Source organism: Scyliorhinus torazame, chromosome 15, assembly GCF_047496885.1.
Source record: "Scyliorhinus torazame isolate Kashiwa2021f chromosome 15, sScyTor2.1, whole genome shotgun sequence".
NCBI classification, from domain to species: domain Eukaryota; kingdom Metazoa; phylum Chordata; class Chondrichthyes; order Carcharhiniformes; family Scyliorhinidae; genus Scyliorhinus; species Scyliorhinus torazame.
Genome location: NC_092721.1, coordinates 84137874 through 84162631, shown reverse-complemented (window position 1 = coordinate 84162631; position 24758 = coordinate 84137874). Strand labels below are relative to the sequence as shown.

At 48.3% G+C, this 24758-nt stretch overlaps 1 protein-coding gene across 1 annotated transcript in view; it reads right to left on the bottom strand.

Moving 5' to 3' along the window:
• The window catches only part of LOC140391660 (short transient receptor potential channel 6-like), a 242855-nt gene that overhangs the window by 127190 nt on the left and 90907 nt on the right, over nucleotides 1-24758 (bottom strand). The window contains exons 3-5 of the mRNA XM_072476370.1: nucleotides 23861-24046; nucleotides 10113-10277; nucleotides 8943-9159 (exon numbers count right to left, since the gene is read on the bottom strand). Of these exons, the coding sequence (XP_072332471.1) occupies nucleotides 8943-9159; nucleotides 10113-10277; nucleotides 23861-24046 (568 nt within the window). The remainder of the gene's footprint in view (nucleotides 1-8942; nucleotides 9160-10112; nucleotides 10278-23860; nucleotides 24047-24758) is intronic.

The following is a 24758-nucleotide window of genomic DNA, read 5'->3' as shown; positions in this document are numbered from 1 at the left end:
TTATCCTGTAAACAGCTCAACCCAGCAGCCTCAGAACCGAGCAACGGCCATTGTTCCTCTGACTGAGTGAGCGCCCGAAACTAAGTATAGGCTTTAGTAATAGTGGTAGTTTAGTTTGTAGAGTTTATGCATGAGTAGATTTGACTGTGTGTAAATAAATGAGCATTGCTTTTGAACCTACTAACTGGTGTATCGAGTCATTGATCAGTATTCAGTTCTGAACCTTGTGGCGGTGTCGAAAGATACCTGGCGACTCTTGAGCAAACGTAATTAAACAGAGCCAAATTAAGAGCCAACCAAAGAGAGCAACACAGGGAAAAGGAAGTTCAATTATGTAGATTCATTGGGGATGCTGGGCATGTGTGTCTATGAGAAGAGAAGATTAGGAGGAGTTTTGATAAAGGTATTCAAAATCACAAGAGGACTCATCAGGTGGTACAGTGGCACTGTGGTTATTACTGCTGCCTCATAATGCCAGGAACCCGGGTTTGATTCTGACCTTGGGTGACTCTCTGTGTGGAGTTTGCACATTCTTCTAGTGTCTGTGTGGGTTTCCTCCGGGCGCTCCAGTTTCCTCCAGCAGTCCAAAGATGTGAAGCTTTGGTGGATTTTCCATGCTAAATAACTCCCTAGTGTCGAAAGGTTAAGGGGATGTGAGCCTAGGTAGAGGGTCAGTGCAGACTCGATGAACTGAATTGCCTCCTTCTGCACTCTAGGGATTCTATGATTCTATCACTGGACAGAATAGGAAGCAAGGAACTGTTGCCATTGCTCACTGGGTTCTTCCAAGGCCACTCAGCTCCTGACCTCATTCCAGCCTTGGCCCAAACATGGATTCAATAGGTGAAGTGAGACTGTCTGTCCTTGACAGCAACACAGGGTTTGGCCGAGTATTACATTCAGGAGCCTGACAAAACTGGAGTCAATGGGAATCAAGAGCAAAACTCTCCACTGGTTGGAGTCATACCTGGCACAAAGGAAGACAATTGTGTTTGTTGGAGTCAATCATCTCAGTCCTGGGACATTTGCTGCAAGAATTCATCAGGCTAGTTTACTAGGCCTAACCATCTACAGTTGCTTCACCAATGACATCCCCTCAAAAAGACAGAAATGGGGATGTTCACTGATGATTGTGCAGTGTTGAGAACCATTTGCGACTCCTCAGGTAAGGAAGCAGTCCGTATCCTTATACAGCAAGACTGAGACAATATCCAGGATTGGGCTGATAAGTGACAAATTACTATTTCACTACACAAGTGCCAGGCAATAATCACGTTCAGCAAGAGAGAATTTAACCATCTCTCCTTGGCATTCAATGGCATCATCTTCGCTGAATCCCCCTCAGTAACATCCTGGGGGTTACTCTCAACAAGAAACTGAACTGGACTAGCCATATACATACTGGCTCCAAGAGCAGGATAGAGACTGGGGATTCTCCAGTGAATAACTCCTCTCCTGTCTCTCCAGAATCTGTCCACCATCTCAAAGGCTCAAGTCAAGAGTGTAATGGAATACTTTCCATTTGCCTGGATGAGTGCGGCTCCAACAACATCCAGGGCTAAGTAGCCTGCTTGATTGGCATCCCATGCAGCACCCCCGGGTGGTTGATGACAAGGCAGGGTGGCACCCTGGCACTCCCCCTGGCATCTGGGCACTGAAGCATTGCCAGCCTGGTACCTTGGCAGTGCCACTTAGGCACCCTGGCAGTGCCTGTGTGCTTTGGCGGCATTGATAGGGTGCCAGGCTGGCACTGCCAGTGTGCTCAAGTGCCAGGTTGACATTTTCAGGGGTCAGGCTCAGTGGGGAGTAATTTCCCTAGACCAAAAAAAAGGCAAAGTGCTGTTGGATAACAGTGTTCCTCAGCAGGGCAGCCGCAGTGCAACACCCCATTAAACATGCCGTTCAGCGGACCTTAACTTGAGTCTGCTGAACTGTGCCGATAAAGTGCTCCCACGGACAGGGTCAGATAAGGTTGACAAAAGTGAACAAACTCTCAGGCCTATAATTGTGTCACCGGGCCGGGTGCGGACTCATGAGGTTTCCTGGTTCATCAAAGCTAACTCTTGACAAATTGTCCACCCACAGCTCAGGGGCGTCATTCTCCGACCCCCCGCCGGGTTGGAGAATGGCCGTTGGCCGCCGTGAATCCCGCCCCCGCCCCCGCCGAAGTCCCGCCCAGGAATTGCCTATCCCGCCGGCGTAAATCAAACCTGGTATTTACCGGCGGGACCAGGCGGCGTGGGCGGGCTCCGGGGTCCTGGGGGGGGGGCGCGGGGCGATCTGACCCCGGGGGGTGCCCCCGCGGTGGCCTGGCCCGCGATCGGGGCCCACCGATCCGCGGGCGGGCCTGTGCCGTGGGGGCACTCTTTCCCTTCCGCCTCCGCCACGGCCTCCACCATGGCGGAGGCGGAAGTGACTCTCCCCACTGCGCATGCGCGGGAAACTGACAGCGGCCGCTGACGCTCCCGCGCATGCGCTGGGAAACTGACAGCGGCCGCTGACGCTCCCGCGCATGCGCCGCATTTCCGCGCCAGCTGGCGGGGCAACAAACGCCATTTCCGCCAGCTGGCGGGGCGGAAATCCCTCCGGCATCGGCCTAGCCCCTCAATGTTGGGGCTAGGCCGCCAAAGATGCGGAGACTTCCGTACCTTTTTGCCGGCGCGATGCCCGTCTGATTTGCGCCGGCTTTGGCGCCAGTCGGCGGGCATCCCGCCGTTGGGGGAGAATTTCGCCCCAGATGTTTGGTTGCAAAGTGCAGGCCGAGAAAGGAGTCAGGGCGAGTAACTGTGGAACATATGTGGAGGCAGTCTGGAACAAGGCCTGCCTCTATGACCAAGCAATGTGTTTACATAATCATTTTTTTAAAAAACCCTCCAGCCCACACAGTCCAAATGCCTGATCCATGCCAACCTTGCCAACCCATGCCCCACCCCAATGGCTCTTCACAATCCTATGCCAACTCGGTGCCCCTCTACCCACCCCCATGGCCACCATAGCCTCTCTGCCAACTCATGCCAAACTGCCCACCCCACCAACCACCCTTTTCCCTTATCCCTCCATGCCAACTCACCTAGTATATGTGAAAAGTTCCTTGACAGCTTTGGCACTTCCTGGACAGCTTTGACAACTCCCGGACAGCTGCACAGCTCTTTCACAGCTTGACCGTTCCAATGCGTTTGTGCATACACAGCACATAATTACGTTAATTTTTAACAATCCCAGAGAGTGCCTTACCTCTCCCAAAGGTAAAACATGCGTTTTACCGCTCTCAAATGTATCCCAGGGCCCTCTGCAAAGGGGAACCTTACCTCTCCAACTTCAGAGGTAGCTGGTGACTTGAATGTCCAGCTGGCTCCGCGAATCACATATCTCTGAACCCCGGTTTAACTCCAGTTCCACTCTACAAAGATAGGAAATGCCAGATTCGGCGGCGGGACCTAGAAATTCTGGCCATAAAATCTGGGCCCTAATGGGAATATCTTCTTCATCCCATTGCCATGGAGTAGGAGAAAGAGCAGGATGTGGAAAATAAGAAGGCAGCAACATTTGAGGAAGATTCATCCTTCATGCTATTCATGCTAGCAGCCCCTCTCCTCCACACCCCCAAGAACATTCAGAATTTTTTCCAATTAAACTCTCCAGTCAATTTTTATGACGCTGCGACAAATCTGGCGCTCCCAGGGATCTCTGTAATATCACCCATGGTGTAATCTGGGCTTTTGTTTAGCGATCAACTGTTGAATGTTTCTGGACAGCCAGGAGATAGTGTTACAGCCGGGAAAACAACAGTATTCAGTCGGCCAGTTCTACTCCGTTCCCAAGGTGCAGGGTGCAACAGATGGCACCCACAATGCTATGTGAGCTCCATGGCCAACCCAGTCAACCTCCTCAACAGTAATAGCAATCTCTCTCTGTATGTCCAGATCGTGTGTCTGTCACAATGAATTTATCCTTCTGAATCTGGCCCTCCCAGTAATATGAACAGATGGCAGGAGACGCGTGTTTGGCATCTTCCTCTCCTTGTATCCCAGCAGCTTTCCCTATGCTGAAACCCCTCTGTCATGGTGAAATGGTTTTGTGCCTCCTTGCCATGTCTTTCTTCCCTCTATCAGTGACGGCTATCAGATTTTCCGGGGAAGGACATGATTTTAAAGCAGCACAGAATTATAAGTGAGCCATCTAGTGTAAGCAGTGAGTTAACCTGTTGGCCCAAAGAATATTATAGTCCCCTGCTGTTCAGCTGTCAGCTGCTCCAATCCGGCAGTCAGATACGGCTTTTTAAAGGCTGCACCCTAATTTCCAAGCATGTCAGGCACATTGTCTGCAGGGGTTTTATTAAATAAACTTTATTGGATCTTTTAAATGAGCTGACCCCAAATTGTGGCACATCAGCTCCGTAGAAGGTCGTAGGCTCCAAGTCCTGCACAATTTATCACATGGAATTTCAGTCCCAAGTAGTTTATTTGAAACCAATCTTAACTAATTCTCAACAAACAATGGTCTCAAAGTCAACTTTACTTGCAATGGATACACCTTCACCGAGTAACTAAACCTGTTCAAGTAACGATTCAGCTGTGAGGTACCTTTACTTCCGAATATCCTGCGGTCTTTAATTTTCAGAGCAATTAAACATCACATTTTGCAATTTATATCCATTTCCAGCGATTAATTACATTTCACAAATTAAGTTTAATGTGGGTTTTACAACCTGGTGAAGTATCATTATTGTTGCTGATATGGCTGCTGAGAATAGCGATTTCCAAAAGCACAGCAACGCCACCAACAGGACTTGAGTGGCAAGACAGCCCCGAGTTTGTTGCAATATTGAACCAGAATCATGGGCAAGATTCTCCGACCCCCCGCCGGGTCGGAGAATTGCCGGGGGCTGGCGTGAATCCTGCTGGTTGCCGAATTCTCCGGCACCGGATATTCGGCGGGGGCGGGAATCGGGCCGCGCCGGTTGGCGCGATTGTCCAGCCCGGATGGGCCGAAGTCCCGCCGCTAAAATGCATGTCCCGCCGGCGTAGATTAAACCACCTACCTTACCGGCGAGACAAGGCGGCGCGGGCAGGCTCCGGGGTCCTGGGGGGGGCGCGGGGCGATCTGGCCCCGGGGGATGCCCCCACGGTGGCCTGGCCCGCGATCGGGGCCCACCGATCCGCAGGCTGGCCTGTGCTGTGGGGGCACTCTTTTCCTTCCGCCTTCACCACGGTCTCCACCATGGCGGGGGCGGAAGAGACTCTCTCCACTGCGCATGCGCGGGAATGCCGTCAGCGGCTCCCATGCATGCGCCGCTGGGAGATGTCATTTCCGCACCAGCTGGCGGGGCACCAAAGGCCTTTTCCGCCAACCTGCGGGGCGGAAATTCGTCTGGCGCCGACCTAGCCCCTTATGGTTGGGGCTCGGCCCCCAAAGATGCAGAGCATTCTGCACCTTTGGGGCGGCGCGATGCCCGACTGATTTGCGCCGTTTTGGGCGCCAGTCGGCGGACATCACGCCGTTTCCGGAGAATTTCGCCCCATTTTTCAATGCTCAATCCTTCGTCGGAAGTGACTGTTCGGCATAGTAAACAGGAGGGCTAAATATGACTGGACAATTCCGATTTGTCAAGGAAGAACACAACAATTTTCTTCGCCTTGCCATGCTAGATCCACCATTACTCCAACCTTTCCTTGAGATGCAGACATCGAACACTGTTGTAATTCTAAGGGCCTTTACTTCCCTCCAGTCTCCAAGTATCCAATATTTATGTGTGATCCATTGCAGTGAGTGTTGGCAGGCTATTTAAATGCATGGGGCATCATGGGTGGAGTTTGATGTGTTCCCCTCAGCAATGGGTTGGCAGATAGGGTGTCTTTAAAATCAGGTGCCATGGTGGCGGTGACATGGTGTAGTGCCATGGCCACAACCTAGCAGGCTTCACTGGTATTTTACCAATGGCAGGAGAGGCATTGGGTGGCCCGTGCCCTCTTGGGACAACTGATCCTCTTAAGTGGCTGACTAATGATCATTGAAGAACCTCCTCCAGTAACTGCTTACTTAGTGGCATGTTTGTGGGTTAAAGCACCCTGTTCAGGCACCTTGTGCCTAATGGACACTATTGTCCCCAATATGTAATCTTCCTGCTGCCCTCCCAATCCGGAAACCCCAACCCTCTTACTGAGGCCCGAGAGCCTGGCACAAGTGAAGCCCTGAACTTAGTTGGGTCTCCATCGTGATGGGTCCTTACAATAGGGACCTCTTGTTGTCCCAGCAGTGGGCATCACTCTCAGTGGTGCAGCTGAGACTAGAGAGTTACTCGCATTTTCAAAATATTCATGCATGGGATGTGGGCACTGCTGGCTGGGCCAACACTAATTGCCCTTGAGGAGGTGGTGAGATACCTTCTTGAACCACTGCAGACCCTGAGGTGTAGGTACACCCACAGTGCCGTTAGGAAGGGAATTCCAGGATTTTGGTCCAGTAACAGTGAAGGAACGGCAATATATTTCCAAGGCAGGATTCTGTGTGACTTGGTGGGGAACTTGAAGATGCTGGTGTTCCCCTGTATCTGCTTCCCTTGTCCTTCTAGGTGGTAGAAAGAGGTCATGGTTTTGAATTGTGCTGGTGAAGGAGCCTTGGTGAGTTGCTGAAGTGTAAATGGTAGACACTGCTGGCCATTGTAAATTGGTGATGGAGGGAGTGAATGTTGTAGATGGTTGATGGGATGCCAATCAAGTGGGCTACTTTTGTCCGGGATGGTGTTGAGCTTCTTGAGTGTTGTTGGAGCTGAACTCATCCATGGCTTCATGAAGGGGAAATCATGCCTGACTAATTTATTTGAATTCAGTGGTAATGAGCAGGATAGATTAAGGGGAACCAGTAGATGTAATACACTTGGATTTCCAAAAAGCGTTTGATAAGGTACCACACAAAAGGCTACTTAATAAGATAAGAGCCTATCATGTGGGGGGGGGGGGGTAGTTCATTAGCATGGATAGAGGATTGGTTAACTGATAGAAACTGGAGAATCATAGAATGGTTCCAGCACAGATGGAGGCCATTCTGCCCATCATGTCCATGCTGGCTCTATGCAAGAGCAATTCATTTGAGCCACTCCCCTGCTTTCTCCCCATAGTCCAGAAAATCTTTCTTTTTTAGATAATGAACCAATTGCCTTTTGAATGCTATGATTGCATCTGTCCCCACCATAATCTCAGGCAGTGCATTTCAGATCCTAACCACTCACTGCTTAAAAAAGATTTTTTCCTTATGTCACCTCTTCTCCAAGGAGAACACTGCCAACTTTCCCAATCTATCTATGTAACTGAAGTTCCTCGTTCCTGGAACTATTCATTCTTGTGTATCTTTCTGTACTGTCTCTATTGCCTTCACGTCTTTCCTAAGGTGTATTGCCAGAACTGGCCGCAATACAGATCAGTGTTTTATAGAGGTTTATCAAAACGTCCTTGCTTTTGTGCTCTGCCTTCATCTTGGCTAGGCCCTATGCTCTGTGATTTCCTTTTTTGTTCTTCATCTCCTTCTCTTCCTCTAAGACCTTGGGCGAAATTCTCCCGAAACGGCGCGATGTCCGCCGACTGGCGCCCAAAACGGCGCCAATCAGACGGGCATTGCGCCGCCCCAAAGGTGCGGAATGCTCCGCGTCTTTGGGGGCCGAGCCCCAACATTGAGGGGCTAGGCCGGCGGCGGAGGAATTTCCGCCCCGCCAGCTGGCGGAAACGGCCCTTGTTGCCCCGCCAGCTGGCGCGGAAATGACATGTCGGGGCGGCGCATGCGCGGGAGCGTCAGCGGCCGCTGACAGTTTCCCGTGCATGCGCAGTGGAGGGAGTCTCTTCCGCCTCCGCCATGATGGAGACCGTGGTGGAGGCGGAAGGGAAAGAGTGCCCCCACGGCACAGGCCCGCCCGCGGATCGGTGGGCCCCGATCGCGGGCCAGGCCACCGTGGGGGCACCCCCCGGGGTCAGATCGCCCCGCGCCCCCCCAGGACCCCGGAGCCCGCCCGCGCCGCCTTGTCCCACCGGTAAATAGGTGCTTTCATTGACGTCGGCGGGACAGGCAATTTATCGGCGGGACTTCGGCCCATCCGGGCCGGAGAATCGAGCGGGGGGGGGGGGGGGCCGAATCTCCGGTGCCGGAGACTTCGGCAACCGGCGGGGGCGGGATTCACGGCAGCCCCGGCGATTCTCCGACCCGGCGGGGGGTCGGAGAATGACGCCCCTTATATTAATAATAATAACAATAATTTTTATTAGTGTCACAAGTAGGCTTACATTAACACTGCAATGAAGATACTGTGAAAATCCCCTAGTCACCACACTCTAGCGCCTGTTCGTGTACACTTGCGGGAGAAATCAGAATATCCAATTCACCTAACAAGCAACTCTTTTGGGACTTGTGGGAGGAAACCGGAGCACCTGGAGGAAACCCACGCAGACACGGGGTGAATGTGCCGTGACCCCAAACTGGGAATCAAACCCAGGTTCCTGGCACTGTGAAGCAACAGTGCTAACCACTGTACTACTGTAAACCAGCCCTTTGAAAACCCCATCTCATTCGTTCGATGGCTCAGTGTCAATTTTTGTCTAATAAGAATTCTATGAGGCACCTTGATCCTCTTTCATGGTTTAAATAAACAGTATATAAATTAAATTGGTCATTGTTGTTAATTGACCTGATCTGTCCTACTCTTACAAATATCGGCAGTGTTCTAATAACAAAATGATATATTTTGAGAGCTGAGGCCAACTGGGCAGGCACGTGTGTTCTTTTGCTACAGTGAGAGTGATGCCATGATAGCTGTTGTTCAGTCTACATCACCTTTACCCCGGTAGAAAACTGCTTTACTGGCTTATGTTGCTCAGTGTGTAATAAAAATCTTTGTTGGTAAAGTTCAACGTGCTAGGTTCTGACGCAATGTGATTAAAATCGAAACAAATCCCTACCTATTACCCAGGAAACAATTAAAAGTTCCATCCACGTGAAGCCAGTTGTTTTCATTCTGAAGAGCTGTCTGGGATGATCTGTCGTTGACTCATTTGGCAGGAGTTTGGTGCCTTCGAATCTGTCCGCCGCGTTCATAATCAGCAGGCCAAGAAAAACAGTGAAAGAAGCTCCGTGTGCTACAAATTTCATAAATGGCGCTCGCATGACTTTCCCCAGCTGTAACACCACAAAAATAACATTTACACTTTACAACGCTTTCTTTGCCTTAATAAAAATCTTAAAAGAAAATCTTAACGAAACAAATGTTGAGATTCCAAAGAAACATTGCCATTGTAATTATGTATCATTGGATTTAATTTTACTCGCTCACCCCGGCAAAGCATTTCCCTTTCATGAGCAATTCTGTTTTTACAAGCTCTCAGTTTGTGCCAGACTCACTCTCTTTTACTGACTTCAATGGGTGTCCTTACAGGGAGACATATTCTTGAGAGTCTGACCTATATCCACTTATCTGTTTTATTGCATCATTAATTTATAACTGTAATTTATGATTTGAACATTGCTGGATCAAGATGTGAAATAGTTTGAGATATTCCTTCCCGAATACAAGTCGGAGTTGAGGAAAAGTCACAGACGGTGGACATCAATCATGTACAGCTTGCAGCTCGCAATAATTGGAAGTTATGTCTGAGCCAGCGACACCTGAATTAATGCCTGCTTGAACAATAGCAAAACCTCACAGGCAGCAATGCAAGCTTGTTATTTTCTTTCCAGAACGGATGGTGCAAGACTTAATATGTGGAACAATTAGAAGAGAGTAGGTAAGACCAATAAATGAGTGCTGCAGTAATTACCTCTCAGTAATGTGACTAACAAGCAAAATCGACTTGCCCTATGAAGTCCATTTGCAGATATATTGGAATATGTAACTGAGAAAAACACTGGTGTGAGTGAAGCATTAAATTTAAACAGCATAGGATTCCATCGGGAGCTATCGGCAGAAAATGCCCAATTTAAGCATCACCCAGGCAGAAAGGAGATCAGTCACACTCTTGTTATATATCCAAAACACTTACTCCATTGGCAATAAAATGAGGATCTTTGCATTTGATTCACTGGGTTTGCCTCCGCGATCTGAGAAGAGTTTTAAAAAGTTGAAAATAACCAACCTTGCTGCAGGGGGCAATCCAATAGCACAAGGCTAGGAATGGTAGGCCAATAGCTACAGCAAGCACTACCAGAAATTTGATTGCTATTGACTGCTGACGTAATCCTGAGAGATTTTCATACCAGATAGACAGAAGCTGCTGTTGGCAGTTTGGATGAGCTACAAACTTGAAAAATAAATAAAATATAAGTTAGAAATTAAAGTGCATCTTATTAATGAAACTAAAAATGTTAATATTTTAAATATGATGCATCTCCAATGCAGTATTTCTTTTTATCCAACAGATGAAGGTGATAAATGTGTTAATGATGTAATCAAAAACCACTAAAATATGAGTGTTCATAATTAGAAGAAATATTTTAATTTAAATTCAGAAACTTGTTTCGACTTTTTGAAGGGGAATGCATTTCAAATTTAGAACCTTCTGTAACTTATACAAAAAAAAAATCAAATTTTCATAATCTAATCAGCAAACTGCGAGCAGTTCCAACTAATTCCAAACTGCTTTTGGTGAACTACTCAACATTGATATCCAAAACACAATGGCAATGCCTGTGCATTGAAACCATAACCTCTCCCTCTGATTCAGCTCCTCCTTACCCACTATTTCAGCCAGCAATGAAATTCATAAACGTTTGGCTCTCAGACAGTCCCAGAGAGGGGAATGTGCTGACAAGGCTGGAGAGCCACAAGTAATAATGATTGATTTTTACAGTTAATATTCCACTAATTATTCCTGTAATGGATGTAGTCATAGTGAATTGAAGAAGAGTGTACAGCAATAGACATATTCACAAACAATGCAAACAATAGCACAGGTTCATTTGTCAAGCAATGCTGAATACCTACGATCGCTCTATTTGGTACACAAAATACCAGGGAGGGCACCCAGATTTACAGCAAATGATGCCATACCTGAGAAGTTGACTCTTCTCTGACAAGGAAAACTGCATTGATGCATTCTGGGCGATGACTTCAACCTGATTTCACCCCACTACCTCTGGTAGTGTTGCGCCTTTATGGGGTAATCCCTTCATGTGCCATGTGAAAGACCCAGAGCCTATGGGAATGGAACATGCGAATACTCAGATGTTTGAGCGTGGATCTGGCTGATGGGGTTTGGTCAGAGTTAGCTTGGGAGTCGAGAGAACAAACCTGTGTAGTAGTTGTACTTTTCTATATATAAAGTTCTTCTTAGAATATTTAACACTGCCTCATTGCTTGCCTCGCAATGCAACATTGGCGACAAGATTAAATTAATCCAGTCGAAGGAAACTTGTCAAAAATTGGAAGGGGGGGGGGGGGGAACAGAGCCCTGAAAAGGTAAACAATCATCAGCAGTGATTAGCTAAGCCACCATTTGTTTAATTTGGAGTTTGAAAGTTGGGGCCAATGTGTTGAAAGGCTTTGATACTTTTTTGCAGCCAATGAAATCACGGCAGAAAACAAACAGAAAGTAATATTACTTAGTTTGCAGCCCACAAACATATACTCTCATGTGAAGCTTAACATCTCCAGAAGCTCTGGACTCAGTCTCTTGATCAATTGGTGCAACTAGTGAGGGTCAATCCCTGACCCTCAATGATTATGCAGTGCTACAAATTTCATACAGCCATTGAAGATCCTGGAGAAACGGTATCCGTTTTTCTAGCCAAACTTCGACAGATGTCGGAACTTTGTAAGTTTGGTACTTCGCTCAGTGACATGCTGCATGACCGGTTGGTCTGTGGGATCAACAACTTAAATATTCAGCAGAAGCTGCTAGCAGAAACTAAGATATCCTTGGACAAAGCGATTGAGTTGGCCCAAGCGACTGAAAGGGCTGAATAAAGTGCTTTTGAATTACAAAGCGGGCAAAGCGAGGTGAACCAATTGTGGCGGAAAGCAGCAGCTGCTCAAGCTTCCCGAAGCGAGGGAGCAGCAGATCCAGAGAAGAAAAAAAGTGACAGGCAGTCACAAGGATTAAAGGCTTGTACTGTTGTGGGGGAGAGCATTCCCAAGGCAGATGCAAATGTAAGGAATTCATCTGTTTCAAATGTAATAAGAAAAAATATATAAGCTAGACGCAGAGTCAAACAGTCTACTCCAAGTTCCCAAAAATAAATTTGGAGACTCACTGAACAAGCTTGAGGAAGATCCTATAGGAAAATTGCAAGTACACAAGTTTAGCATGGTGAGATTAAGTAAAACACCACACATTGATATAGTCCTTGTCATCAATAGCTGTCCGCTTAAAATGGGGGTCGATACAGGGGCGGCTGTCACAGCCGTGGGTGAGCAAACACTTAGGAAGGGCTACAGCCTGTGAATCACAGTAGAACGTCGACCACTTTAGCCACCTATAATGGTGAGGGACTGAAGATATTGGGGATGGAATCCATACCAATATCGTACCAACAGGAGTCAGCCCAGCTGCCTTTAATCATAGTGCAGCCCCACAGGATGTGATCAGGTGAAGAAAATCAAATTGAATTGGTTAGAAATATTTGGCACCACCGAAGGAGTTTTCAGGAAGTCCTGCAGAAATACCACAAGGTATTCCAGAGAGAGTTAGGGTGCATCAAAAAAGTGAATGCAAAGATCTGTGTACTACCAGAAGCAACACCAAATGTTTTCACACCACACTGGTGCCTTATGTTCTACACCAAAATGTGGAGGTGGAGTTGAAGTGTCTGGAAGACCGAGGGGTAATTCACAGCCTAACTGAGATGATCATCTAGGAAAATGGTACTGCATTCACAGCTGAAGAATTTCAACTCTTCATTAAGTCCAATGGGATCCAGCACATAAGGACAGCCCCCTCCCACGCCACATCAAACAGGCTGCTTGAAAGAGCAGTACAAACGTTCAAAGCATCATTGAAAAAACAAGCTCATCGGCCACTTCTACTTTGTTTAGCAGGCTTCTTCCTCTCATACAATTCAACCCCCTATACCCCCTATACCATGATTGGGATTACCCCGGCTGAGTTGTTAATGGGCAGGTGCCTCAGAACCCGGCTTGACCTCTTTTTTCCATAATGTTCGGGGAGGGTGGAGGGTAAGCAAGCCTCAGAGAAAGGCCACGATGATGTAGCCAAGAAGGACAGGTCATTTCAAACAGAAGATTTACTGTTGGCGCGATCTAACGGCCACACTGCATTCAAAAAGTAGCACACCGCGGTGCAACGTAGCCGGTAACTGCTGGGAGACCCCGCACCCGAGATCTACCCAGCTCACCACATCTCACAAGAACTAACGCGATCTCACGGGATGTCACCGTGTGAATCCAGCCCATTGTGGACAGAATCACTTTTTGGCAAATCTGCATATTAAAGTGAGACAGCGGGCTGGATTCTCCCAAAATGAGACTATTGCCGGGATTCTCCAATTATGCGGCCAAGTTCAGACGCCGGTGTGAAAAGTGGCACGAGCCACTCCGGCATCAATGGGCCTCACCTGGCAGCTATCCACCCCTTACCAGGGGGCTAGTACGGCGCCGGAGTGGTCTCCGCAGCTCCGGCGCCCGAAAGCATGCGCGCCATGGCCGGTGCGAGTTCGCACATGCGCGCTATGGTCAGCGCGAGTGCGCGCCATGGTCAGCGCGAGTTCGCGCATGCGCATTGGTTCCCATCTCCGCGCCGGCCCCCGGGCAATATGGCGGAGCCCTATAGGGACCCGGCGCGGAGGAACATTGGCCATCACGGAACCAGCCCACCCGCCGATCGGTTGGCCCTGATCGCGGGCCAGGCCACCGTGGAGGCCCTTCCTCCCCGGGGTCGGATCGCCACGTCTCCCTTCCAGGACGGCCCCCGCAGACAAAACTTCCAGGTCCTGCCAGGTGGGACCATATGTAACTCACGCTGGCGGGACTCGGCCAAACTCAGCGGGCACTCGGAGAATCGCCGGGGGGAGGGCGCGTTCAACGGCCCCTGACCGGCGCGGCGGCGATCCTGTGGGTGCACAAAAATCGGCGCAGAAGAATCGCCGACTGGCGTCGGGACAGCATATCGTGATTCTCGCAACCCCACCCCCCCCCCCCACCCCCGGGATTCTCGACACGGCACGCGTAAAAACAGTAGAGTTTTACTCCCGAAATTCCTCTGAAAAAGTTGACCTAATTCAATGTCCTGCAGGGGGCTAGCAGGGACCCGGAGTAAATCTGGCAGCTTTGGCTGCGGATATGGGCCCCACACTTCCGGTTCGGAATCCGAGCATGCGCACGGCGGCGGCCTCCAGCGGCCGCGCTGAGCTCCATGGTGGACTCGGACCGCGGAGCCACACACAGAAAGGAGAACCCCCCCCTGATCGGCCGTGCGCCCGAGCCTGAAACCGCAGATCTAATCACTGGCCGCCTAGAAGGCCCCCCCCTGGCCACCGATCCCACCTGCCCCCAACCAGGGCGGCCTTGGACTGAGTCTGCACCCGCCATGCCAGCATCCTGACCGGCAATAGGTGGATAGTTCCACGCCGTCAGGAACTCGGCCAGTCAGGAGCGGAGGATTGCTGGGCAGGCCTCTGGCAATGGGCCCCCAGCCGCGCGGCGTACTCCGTGGTCACGCCGATTTTTGGGGTCCAGAGAATCGCCGGACTGGCGCCGGGCCCGATTACGGCATGAAAGTGAATTCTCCGCCCCCGTGCCGGCCGCGATTTCGGCACGGGGCTGCAGAGAATCCAGCCCAGCTAGTCTATTATGCAGTTCCCTGAGGTAACCAAGGCGGTGGGATCTATCCCTTTCCCCTTGGAGATCTCAGGTGAGTGGAATTCAGTACTAGTCTCCACAAACGGGGACCAGATGGAACTGCACTCGTGCGAGTCTCCCAGGGGATTGGAGGCCCCCAGGTGAATGCCCTCTCAGCAGTGTCGTATCCTGGCACCGCTGATGCCACCTGGGCACCTTAGCACTGCCAGCTGGGAGCCACATTGCCAGGGTGGCAGGCTGTCACTGCCAAGGTGCCAAGCTGGCATTCTTTGCGCCGTGGTGATCGGGCTGAGGGGTGCCCCCCCCTTACAGTGAGTTGGGGCTTGGGGGGATTGAGGGGTCGTGTTGGGGACTCAATGCACTGAGGAGCTTTGGCAAGCAGGTCTCCTCAGTGCAGGAAACGGGACTAAGTGCGGCCTTAGCCACGTGTTCCCCACTGAGGTCCCTTATCGAACCAAAGCCATGCTGGGTAGAGTTGTGTCTCTTGGCACTGCGAGCGCTGGGAAACAGGCAGCTAAACTTGCTTGCTTTGGGACATGGTTCCCATTTGGTTTGATTGCACCCTGTATGTACGAAACCTTGGTGGAGGACCAGAAAGGTTACCTGGGAGAGTTGTTATCAGGACGAGGGCAGTATCCTGTCATAGACCACAGGACTGTAAATCCAGAAAACAGATTGATCATTTGAGAAGGAGAGAAATTATTGCCCCGCAATTGGGTGGGTCGACCCTATCCCAGCTACCAGTATACCACTTGCCGAATCGGTGGTGTTAGAACCGAGAGCTTCTCAAGGGGAATAATCAGAGGCCACAGAAGGAGCTGAAGAGGTAGTCAGTACTGCCTCTACTTCGGACTCTACCAATTTACATGCCTTGCTGTAGACTCAGATGCCTCCAGTGTGGAAAAGCCAGTTGCCAAGCTGAGACTTTCGGCAAGAGTTGTGAAGTCACCTCATAGATTTACCTTATGAACTTTGCTTTAAGCTTCCTGGCTGTAACTCGTTTGTGTAGAATTGTAAGGAAGAGTTTTTCTGCTTTTGTATTTCATAAATCAGTTAGGGAACATACGGGGGGAGGAATGTGGTAAAGTGGCCTCTTTAAGGGGGTGATCCTGCCCAGGTCACGTGATAGGCCCAGAGCCTATTGTACGGAGTACACAATTTTAATCATAGAATTTACAGTGCAGAAGGAGGCCATTCGGCCCATCGAGTCTGCACCGGCTCTCTGAAAGAGCATCCTACCCAACTGCACACCTCCACCCTATCCCCATAACCCAGTAACCCCACCCAACACTAAGGGCCATTTTGGACACTAAGGGCAATTTAGCATGGCCAACCCACCTAACCTGCACATCTTTGGACTGTGGGAGGAAACCGGAGCACTCGGAGGAAACCCACACACACACGGGGAGAATGTGCAGACTCCGCACAGACAGTGACCCAAGCGGGAATCGAACTTGGGACCCTGGAGCTGTGAAGCAATTGTGCTAACCACCATGCTACCGTGCTGCCCACGTGTTAGCCTATCAGCTATTTGGGCATGAACCTGGTTGTTAGGGTTTGGTCAGAGTTAGGTTGGGAGTCGAGGGGATGAGTCCTGTGTTGTAGTTGTCCTGTTTCGTATATAAAGTTCTTCTTAGTTAAATAAATTACTATTGTGATTTAATACTGCCTCATCGCTAGCCTCACAATGCAACAAACTCATTCTCCGATATGAGAACAGAAAGCTCAAGCCACTGTCAATATCAATGTCAAAATGAGTACCCAGGTGAAACTCTGAGGGTGAGTAAATCACATAAATAAATGGGAAATAATTTCTTTCTTTCACAAGTTTAGGAAACCCAGAAGCAAGGAGTTTGTGGACAGATCAATGGTGCAGAGTGTCAAGAAACAAGGTGAAAATAACTAAAAGCAATGTCAGCTCTTGGGAAAGTGCAGATTGGTGAATAGTGGGTGATTTTTTTAATGTCTTAAAGAAGTCTCTAGTTTATTTCTGTTAAGTTTAGTTAGTCTAATAAATAACGGAATGGTAGGATGTCATGGAGTACCCATCCAGTTCCATGTGGGAACTCCAGGGTTCTTTTCATGTCTTGGATAACCACGTGTACAGGACATGTCATCAGTTGGAGCAGCTCAAATTCTGGGTTTTGGAGCATGAGCAGCAGTTGGTGTCCATCTTGAACTAGAATATTGGTGAAAATAATGATACCGCTTGGCAGGGTGTCTAGAATCAATACCATGAAACAATGGGTGGCTCAGCTGTACAGGGGTACAGAAGATAGGATTGGCAAAGCAAAATAGGGGATTCTATAGCTACAGGAAAAACAGGCAACTCTGTAGCTGCATACATTATCCCAGGATTGTATATTGCCTCCTTGCTCTCTGGGTCCAAAATGTCATCAAGCATCTAAAGAATATTCTGAGGGGTGTGGGTAAACATTGGTACCAACAACATAGATAGGGAGAGGAACAAAGGCCTGCAGGTAGATTTAATGGATTTGGAAGAAGATTAGCTTGCAGGATCTCAAAGATAGTAATAGCCAGATTGCTCCCAGTGCCATGTGCTCGTGAGAATAGAAACCGGAGAGTAGAGTAAGTGAATGCATGGCTGGAGAGATAGTGCATGAAGGAGGGCTTTAGATTCCTGAGATATTAGAATCAGTTCTGGCAGAGGTGGGACCTATAAGGTCAGATGGTTTGCATGTCAACAGGGCCCAGACAAATGTGTTCATGGAGTGGTTTGCTAGTACTGTTGGGAATGGTTTAACTTTACTTGGGAGAGAGATGGAAACAAGAATGTAGCAGCAGAAAGGAAAATACAAGATACACAAAGGATTTTGAGAGACAGCAAACACCAGAGCAAGAAACAATAAGGTAATTCAGTGGTGTTAGAGTAAGAGTGAATGCACCGAGGATTAAATTAGGTTTACAGCACATGTTTGTGAAGGTACAAAACATGGTAAATAAGGTTGGTAAGCTGCAGGAACAGATAACCTCCTGGAAATATGATGTTGTGGAGATAACAGACTAGGCTCAAAAAACGGGCAGAGCTGGATACTAAATACTCCTGGGATTCAGGTGTTCAAGAATCATAGGGAAGGAAAGAAAGGAGGAGGGGTGGTGGTGCTGATCAGAGTGAATCCAGAGTCAAAGTACTTGAGAGAGAGGATGTTCCAGACCAATGTTTTTCAAACTTCTTTTCTGGGATGCACCCTTTGCCAACCGGCCGAGCTTCAGGATCCTTTGCGACCACGGCAGCCGACTTGCGCGATCCATGCCAGTCGACCTTGCGACCCACGGCAGCCGACATTTGAGACCTACACCGGCCGGCCTTCTTACTCATGCCATGTTTGCTTATCTTTAATGTGAAAGGGGAGCCTCCTAGGTCCTCGCGATCTCACTCCAATCAGGTTCACAGGAGGAGAGGCCAATGCACATATCAGGTGCAAACTTCGACCAGTTCCCCTGTGCTGTCTTCATGTTTGCGAAAACGGAAAATTCAACTTCACACATATCGGTTGTTGTGAAGGGTAATAACACCAAAATGCTTGTTTTACTCAGCATTGGATACTCCTGGGAGATGCAACTCCAGAATGCTGACAGCCTCATGGGCATTTGGCATGTTTTTAATGTAGTATCATAGTTCAGGTAGACAAGCATCATATTTTCATTTGGAGTCAGCAGTAAGTTAATAACGGACTCTGACTTGTCAACCTCAAAAAGGAATTTTTCACCCACTACTTTTCTTTCAAAATCTGAAATTTCTCCTCTCATTTGCCAATACTTCTCTGTATATAACATACATGAGTTTTGCATCCATATTTGCATTGGCACATTGACAAAACCATAACTTAAGAAATGGGGTGGGATTCTCCGTTTCTGAGACTAAGTGTTGACGCCAACGCAGAATTCATGGACATTCATGACAGAAAAACTGGCGCCACACCTGGAACGATTCTGCTACTACTAAGGGGCTGGCAACAGTGCCGCGTGGAACACAATCGATTACAATGTAAAATGGGCACGGGATTCGCCGGGTCCGTGATTGACACTCCAGAGGTTGACAAGCTGCAACCCCCTACACACATTACAATCCCCCCACACACTCATCCCAGCCAACATGATGGCACTGGTTGCGCAGCAGCATGATGGATCAGCTGCGGCCAGAGGGCAACCAAGGGAGGGGTGGACACCTATACGATCCGTGGCACTAAGTTCAAAGTGGGCTGTTAGCTGCATGGCTGCCTTGCCAGCTGCGGCAATGGTGCTCTGTGCCCGTCCACCTCGATCCCACAACCCACCTCCTGGCCATCCCCCACTACACCCCCCGGCCCTGGCAGAAGCCCCCCCCTGGCCAACGGCACAACTGTCAGCAAACTATGGCAATGTTGCCCTCTCTCTCCTTCAGCAGCCACCACACCGGTTTCACGATTTTCAAAAGCACGAGTGAACCACAGCATCAGGAACCCGGTCCATTGGAGGCGGAGAATCGCGGAGGCCCCGGGGAACACTGGGTCGGGCCTGCTAATGATATGCAAATGGTGTCTAATGTACGTGCGTTCCGGAACGCATTGATGCCGCTGTTGAAATGCTGGAGCGTCGGAACCGATTCTCCGCCCAATCGACTTTCCCGATTTTAGCGTCGGCTAGTGGAGGATCCCACTTATCATCTTTGTACTGCTTTGTTCCCGAGTTAAGTTTCTTCTTTGTAGGCTGATAACCAGAGGCCCTGGAGCTCGGTACAGAGCTAACACTGGAACTGCTCTGTCCTGCCCTAGACTCTCCTTAGCAGCTCTGACCTGCAGATTCTGTTGTGAGATCCTATCCAGTAGGTACTCTTCCTGTGTCTCTGGCCATCTTTTACTTGTAAGGAAATTATTAATCTTCACAGTCCTCTTGCCTTGCTTGCCAGGAGCTCAAAAAAAGAAGTGCTCCTCCGTGATTTGGCACCAAATCACGTACATACAGGGCACCTGACACCCTTGACGTCAAGTGTACATACAAAGTGGGTGACCTGCTCACTATTGCTGCTTCTGGCCAGAAGACTGCACACAGCCTCAATTCCTTCTCCTTTAGAAGGTGGCCGTGGATGCCACTCTCAATAAAAATGCCGCAGCGGCCGTTGGGTGCTTCTCCCACAATTGGGACCATCGCGGGAACTATCCCTCCACAACCTTTCCGACACACACCCATGACCCACCCACGGGCTGCAAACCCACGCTTTGAAAATCCTATTCTAGACAAGCCAATGGCAGAATCTATCTGATTAGAGTTAAGAAACAAGGGAGCCGCCATTACATTACTGAGTGCTTCTCTAGAATATCAATTACTGGGAAAGATGTAGTGGAATTTTCATGGAAATTGTTGAAAATTGGAAAAACTATACAGCTGTGGAGTGGGCACGCCAATTAACTTAACTGGGAAAGTAAGATAAAGTACATGTAAATGGCAGAGAGGGGCGAGAGTTTTTAAAGTGAGATTCAGGAGAATTTTCCTGATTATTTCGACTAAACAAAGAAAGAGGCATGGCTGGATTTGATTCGAGGGAAAGAGGTAGGTCAAGTGGATTAATTGTCAGTACAGAAACATGTATGGAGCAGTAATCATTGTATTACATGGTTCAACTTGGCTATGGAAAAAAACAAGCAGCAATCTGAGTAAAAGTATTTGTTTCGAAGAGGATAAATTTCAGCGGGGTGAGAACAAATGTGGCCGAGATAAATTCAAATCAAGGATTGGCAGGCCAAAACTGTGACAAAATAAGGGGCTGCCTTTAAAAAGCATGAAGGCAAGTTACCGTCGAGCTCCAATGCATAGAAAAGGGTAAACCAAATAGCACCAGAACTCGCTGGGTGACAAAAGAGATAGAAAATAAAGTGGAGCAAATAAAGGATGTATATGACAGATGTTAGGCTGATAATACAAGTGAGAATAGGTTGAATATAGAAAATTCAACAGGAAAGTGAAAAAGTTTATAAGGGAGGCAAAGCGAGAATATGTGAAGAGACTAGCAGCTAACACACAAGGGAATCCACAAGTCATCTATTGGCATAAGAATATTAAAAAGGCAGTTAGAGGAGGTGTAGGTCTTGTGGTGCAGCAGGTACCATCTCTGCCTTTGAGCTCAAAACTGCAGGTTCGAGTTCCACCCCAGGACTTGATGACCAAAGAAGATGTATTTATAACATGGTAAAACAGGTTGAGTGCGTCAACCTGCACATTCTTCCAAACACACCAGTGGCTGGTGGTAAGAGCAAGCAAGAACCCTGGTCAGCCTCGATAGATGTGGAGTGGCGCTCCTCAAGCAGTAAGTACCGTTGACAGCATAGCGACCTGTTCCGGGAATTACTCGCAATGGAACCAGACGAAAGTCTGCCTTTGTGTCGCCCACAAAGATTTAGTGAGCTCTATGGTGTTGATTATGACCTGATGTTCACTCTGGCATTGCCTACAGGGAATCCTGAGGATTCAAGAAATGTGACTTCACCAATGAGGCTCACCAGCCGATCAGATTTAAGAATTGAGACAGCACCAACACATCAGGCCATATGGCCTCCTTCAGTGCTGTAAGCATTCTGGTCAGAATTTTGCATATGTGGGGAGGCTTTACAACTTCATGAAAATGGTGGCGGAGGCCCAGATCCAGAAGTCCCGCCCCCAAACCCAGCCTGTGCTATTTTTGCAAGGGACCGCTGGGGGCAAGTTCTAATGTACATGCCTGTGGTTCACATAGGAAACTTTGTATGCTGACCTGCAGCTGCCTCAGTCAGATGTGATTTTGGCTAGTGAGATGTGCAAAACATGACTTGATAGGAGAAGGCCCAAAGCGGCTAGAGTTCTTTGAAGAGGTAGGGTAGCCTTTTGGAGAGTTCAGGTAAATTTTTTGATATGGACCTGGGCCACCTTTGGGAGAGGTAAGGGGTGGGATTCTCCGATCCCCCGCCGGGTCGGAGAATCGCTGGGGGGCGGCGTGAATCCCGCCCCCGCCGACTGCTGAATTCTCCGGCGCCGGAGATTTGGGGGAGGCGGGAATCGCTCTACGCAAGTCAGCGGGCTCCCCCCCGGCGATTCTTCCGCCCGCAATGGATCGAAGTCCCGCCCATTCTATGCAGGTCCCGCTGGTGTAAATTGGAGTTGGTCCCTTACCGGCGGGACCTGGTGGCGCAGACGGGCTCTGGGGTCCTCAGGGGGGCGCGGGGCGATATGGCCCTGGGGGGTGCCCCCACGGTGGCCTGGCCCGCGATTGGGGCCTACCGATCGGTGGGCGGGCCTGTGCCGTGGGGGCACTCTATTCCTACGCACCGGCCATGTAAGCCTCCGCGATGGCCGGCGCGTAGGTGAACCACCCCCTGCGCATGCGCGGGGATGCGTCAGCAGCCGCTGATGCTCCTGCGCATGCACGGACCCGCGCTGGCCGGTGGAGTCCCTTTGGTCCCGGCTCAAGATAACTATTAAAATAACTTCAAACGAACTATCAAAAAAACTGGCAATGAACTGTCAAGCTTTCAAGGCAATTAAATGTACTTCCCTTTAAATAATAGAAAAAATGGCTGCAGTGTTAAAAACATCAGTGCTTGCTGTTTCACACTGTCTATTGACATCATACTTAGGGTTATCATTACAGGATGACCAAGCTACATGACCAAGTTCACAATCTATCATTATTATAGTTGAATGAACTGTCAGCTCACAGTTTGATTGACAACTCTGCGGATAGGATTTTATGGCCTTTCCCATCAGTGGGATCTTTTGATCATTTTAAAATCGACTCCCCGCACTGTGTTCCCTGACAGTGGAGTGGGCAATTCTGTGCCTATTTTATGTGTTATGGGTCCGGGTTTACAGAACCCCAAAGTGTTTCATGGAGTTCAACCGACCCACAACTTTTAATAGATTGTGGTGTGGGAAGCACACGGCGTACTCTCCAGGTGTGATACAGCAATTATGGACAAATGGGTTTTAAAACAAAACACTGTTTATTCTATGAACTCAATTTAACTTTTAAAAAACAAACATTGAATATCTTAACACCCATTACTTCAAAGATAACCCCAAAACACTACAACACTAAATAATCCTTCAAACTGTTCCTTTAAACATCGAAAAGGCTTCAACCTTCAAAAACAGACATGAGGTTACATTCAATATATTTCTCGTCTTTGGATTTGCAGACATCAACAGACCAGCTCTGTGTTTTCTTCCTGCAGCTCTTTGCAAAACACCCAGACACTCACAGCTTTCTCCTCAAACTGAAACCAAAAGCAGAAGTGAGCTCAGTTCCCCCCGCCCTCTGACATCACTTCAGTAATATGATCAGCTCCATTTCTTAAAGGTACATTGCTTAAACATCCATTTCTTAAAGGTACTCTCACATGACATATGAGCAACCACTGCAACACACCCTGTGGGGGATCACGGACAGGGACTTCTGGATTTCACATTTGACTGTGCATGTGTGAGTGGTTGAAGTTGCTGTCAGATTTACACAGTGTGACAGCGGTACTGCACACAGTTTCTCTGAATCACAAATGCACATTTTGGTGTAATAATATCTTTAAAGCTGCAGTAAAATTTTACATTATTCTTTGATTAACAAGATGCACTACCTAATCATAAAATATATTAGACCACCAAAAGAACATATGCTGGCCTCTCACATTATTGCACAGAAGCTCCATTGATCATTTTGCTCTCCTGCAGCTGATAATAATCTTCACCCATTACACACAGGTAGTAAAACATCTTACACCATTTGTTTGGTGTATATTTGTCAAAGTTCCACTGCTAGGACAATACAACAAGTAAACTAGTTTCCACAGATGGAACAAATATGTAATGTTAACGGTACCGTCAGTTAATCTATAGGTTAATTTGTATTTCCCAGTGTTTGGCTTGGGCTAGTGGCCCACAGCATACTTGTTGCACTCTGAGAAGAATCTATTCAAAATCCGAACACTGTGCTGCTAAAGGTAGATAAGGTTAAAATACATTCGTGATTTTACAGAAAATGTGATTAATTAAGAATTTATATTTTAGAAGCCTTTTAAATATGATTTTTATAATGCCTCATACCTTTTTGACCTCACATTTAATGGCCAATTTCAGTCGACTGAGGCTCGGTCGAAAGTGTAGGTTACTGCTGGAATTGGTTTCCACAGTCCCGTTCAAAATGGCTTCCACTTCTTCAGTAATCCGGCACAAGTCTAGAAGTCCAACAACAAAATCTTTGCATTGCATAGATAATTTTTTGTAATCGTTCTGGAAAAACACAATATGAAGCAATTAAACTGTTGCGAGTCTTGACTTGAATGCTTACGTGCCCTTCCACTAATAGGTCCTGAAATTCCTCAGCACACAATTCCACGGGTTACATTAGAAATTGTACTGACTGGTGCCCTTTGTGATGTTGGGTGTTCTGACACACAGATGAGCCAACACGGTTGTATATGGTACAACGCTATTTTATTTCAACTTACTATGTACAGTTTTGTCTTGATACTCTGCACGTGGGGATTCCCTGTTTGTGATTTTGTAACAGCTCTTCTCCGTGTCTTTGTCCCCAGACCTACTGACCACCAGGTGTCGTGCTCGTGCTTTTTATGTGGTTGGTGTTCTTGTGTGTGATTGGTTGTGGTGTTGTGTGCTCTGATTTGCCTGTTGGTGTGTCCATCATGATGTGTGTGTTTGAATATCATGACATCCCCCCTTTTTACAAAGATATGTGCCTACGTGGTAATAAATATGATCGCGTCGTGAGTGCATCTAAGAGTGTGTGTGTGTCGTGTACAGCATGTGCATATGACGGAACTATTTACATGGGGCGATGTCGGGTGCGTCACATGAACAAAGTTGTACCATAACATAACATGAATGCGAACGAGAAAAAAAAAACTTGAACAGTTGTCCAGTCAGACGATATCTGGAACGATAAACAACAACAGGTTATCATGTAAAATTGTGCAACTTGTTA